General features: G+C 38.9%; 1 protein-coding gene across 1 annotated transcript; it reads right to left on the reverse strand.

The window, feature by feature from the left end:
• Positions 1-1,031: 1,031 nt before the first annotated feature.
• LOC110224401 lies at positions 1,032-1,580 on the reverse strand. The gene is made up of 2 exons (XM_021010449.1): positions 1,391-1,580; positions 1,032-1,310 (listed from the first exon to the last, which is right to left on the reverse strand). Exons 1-2 carry the CDS (start codon positions 1,457-1,459, stop codon positions 1,032-1,034), a joined length of 348 nt encoding a protein of 115 aa, XP_020866108.1. The 5' UTR covers positions 1,460-1,580.
• Between the last annotated feature and the right edge of the window lie 1,311 nt (positions 1,581-2,891).

Below are 2,891 nucleotides of genomic sequence, written 5' to 3' on the forward strand. Positions count from 1 at the left end.
CAGTTACAAGGAAAATACAAATCTTTCAAAGCAGCAAAAATCAAATCTCGCGTCCGCTGGTCCGATCCCATGAAACGCTTTATTGTTGGCCCCACCACCGAGTGGTTCACAGACATTGATACCATTTACGTACCTATGATCTGGAATTCTTGCCACTGGGTAGGCCTTTCAATCAATCTAGGAGTCTGGGAAGTTGAAATTCTCGACCCAAATACTGACCTCAATTCGGAGGAAAAAGTTAAAGAATGTATCGAGCCTGTTGTTACCCTTTTGCCACACCTCATCCAGAGGTACTGTAAGCCCGCATGTTCCCAGAACCATGGACTAAAACCTTTCCTGTGGAGGCGAATACATGGTGTATACAAGAATGTTAGATCTGGTGACTGTGGCCCGGTTGCTATGAAATTTCTTGAGATAATGGCAAGCGATAAACTCCCAGATCAAATGGAGAAAATCACTGACAAACACGTTGACAGTTTCAGGCGTCAATATGCAATGGATATTTATGAGCATCTTGTCTGTCCTGTTTATGCATCTGACTTTGCTGCCTAGTGTCTACATGTTTCCCAAGTTTCTGTTTGTAATCGTAACCATCATTTCCCTTCTTTCCTACTATATTCCTGTGGATACTGGCGCCTACTCTGTTTTTCTTTATTATGTACTCTGTACTCAAACTATTATTTTCTCTGTAATCGTAACCATCATTTCCCTTCTTTCCTACTATATTCCTGTGGATACTGGCGCCTGCTCTGTTTTTCCTTTCTTTATTATGTACTCTGTACCCAAACTATTATTTTCTCTGAAATTCATTTTGTCTACATCCTATCTTTCCATCCATATTAATTCATCCATTGTTACAGTCGTTTTAGGACTCTATTGTCACATTATTCTTATCTATTATCCTTCACATGAACTGAGTCTTAACAAATCAAATTACTTGAGTCGGATGAAACATAATGGAAACATAATTCATAGAATAAGTAGTCCCACACATACATTACATTTCATACTTAAATCTACTAACTCTACTCTCAACTGAATAATACATAGAATCCGAAAGCTATGATTAAACCACCAAAGATAAATACTTTGTTCTTCACACAAATATCTTCTCTATCTTTCCCACATAGCAACAGTCCACACTTAAGACCTTCAATCTCTTTCTGTGTTTGTTCCTTAAAATCTTCAAATTCTTTGAATTTCTTCTCTATCACTTCCAAGTCTTCTTCCAGAGTCTTAACCACCCTTTTAACACTTTCCATCTCTTCAACCATGGATATGTCGGTCCACTTAAACAAATGATTCTTACTCTATATTTGGCAAAACAAAATTTTAATCAAATGTTAACAAATAAATCAGATTTTCCTATTGATGTTGCTTATCTGCTTACCTCCTCCGATCCGTAAGGACAACAATGAAAGAGTCTACCAGGATTTATCGGGGTCTTTGAAGTCTTCATCACAGATAATTGGCCACATGTACATTGCCGAGGGATTCCACTCACGGTGTGAGAGGACAGGTTGCTCACTCCTACACCAGATCAAAAAGATATCATCATTTATCTCGATAATAGCTTTTTCCAAATTTTTTACCATTTAAATTATAGATTACTCACCTCCACTTTCGCATGACGACATCGTGGTTCCTACTCCGGAATATCAGAATCTATATATGGAAAAATCTCGAAAAGAAAAGCTCCGGATTATCGTGTTTGGGGGAGGTTTGATTATATGCGACGCCGTAAAAATATAAATATTTTTAAACGTGGATTTTTAGTATTGGACACCTTAACTCAGTCCATTCACAATATGTTATGTGATAGGGATACTTATTTTTGGACATCTCTACGACTTTGAAAAAGACAAACTTTTTGAATAAATTATGTTGTTTGTATAATTATAAACAAAATGGTTTCTTGATTATGTGTACTTGTTAATTATCCCAATAACTAATCTAAAACCCAATCCATTACTAAAGAAGAGTTAACAGTGAAAAGTTTAAATCATTATGGGGGGAAATTTCCCGCACAAATTTTAGATGGGCAGATGATATGTCTATATTTTACTTGTTTTGAGCATCCATTTAGCATCACTTTATCATCATTTCGTCATTGTTTCATACCATTCTTCATCATTTGTCATCACTTTGCATGATTAGGGTAGTTTTGCATGCATGTTGCATATTTGAGTTGTTTCAGGTGCTTCGGGGCTATTGGTGTTCAGAAAGAGGAAAAACATAGCTGAAAGTCACATTTGGACCATTCTGCTCGATCACCAGTAGCAGAGAGGGAAGCAGTCAGCTCAGCAGACCATCAGGAGTGTTCTGCTCGATCACAGGGCAGTCCATCCTGCCAGTTCACAGTTCTGCTCGATCACAGGGCAGTCCATCCTGCCAATTCACAGTTCTGCTCGATCACAGAGCAGTTCATCCTGCCAGTTCACAGTTCTACTCGATCACAGAGGAAGAGGAGCAGTCCATCCTGACAGTCTACCCACATACTCGATCGCAAGGAAGAAGAAGCAGTCCAGAGCGTGCCACCAACCAATCTACTCGATCACCACCTCCCCGCAGCCACTTGATCACAAGCTTCACAGTCTTCTCAGATCCCAACTCAACCAGACATTGAGCATAAGGAAGAGAAGAAGATGAAGCAGAACTCGAGCACATACTCGACCCAAATGCTCGATCACGACATGCCCAGAGCAAGAAATCGCAAAGGCGCCAACTTTATTCAACCTCTCTACTCGATCACAAGGGTCGAGTTTCTCCGTAAACCGCCTTAATACTTTGTCGTCTTGTGATTTAGGGTTTCCTAGTATTTGCTATAAATAGGTTGTTTCTCATAATTTTGAGACTAAGTTTTATTCTGTCTAAGTTTTATTCTGAGAACA

This window comes from Arabidopsis lyrata (assembly GCF_000004255.2).
Source record: "Arabidopsis lyrata subsp. lyrata unplaced genomic scaffold ARALYscaffold_1, whole genome shotgun sequence".
Taxonomy (NCBI): domain Eukaryota; kingdom Viridiplantae; phylum Streptophyta; class Magnoliopsida; order Brassicales; family Brassicaceae; genus Arabidopsis; species Arabidopsis lyrata.

Bases quoted from the DNA above. Each gene is read 5' to 3' on its own strand.
- LOC110224401 (XM_021010449.1), bottom strand. From the start codon at position 1,459: ATGAAGACTTCAAAGACCCCGATAAATCCTGGTAGACTCTTTCATTGT. The intron at 1,311-1,390 runs GTAAGCAGATAA...TGCCAAATATAG, and splicing joins GTCCTTACGGATCGGAGGAG to AGTAAGAATCATTTGTTTAA.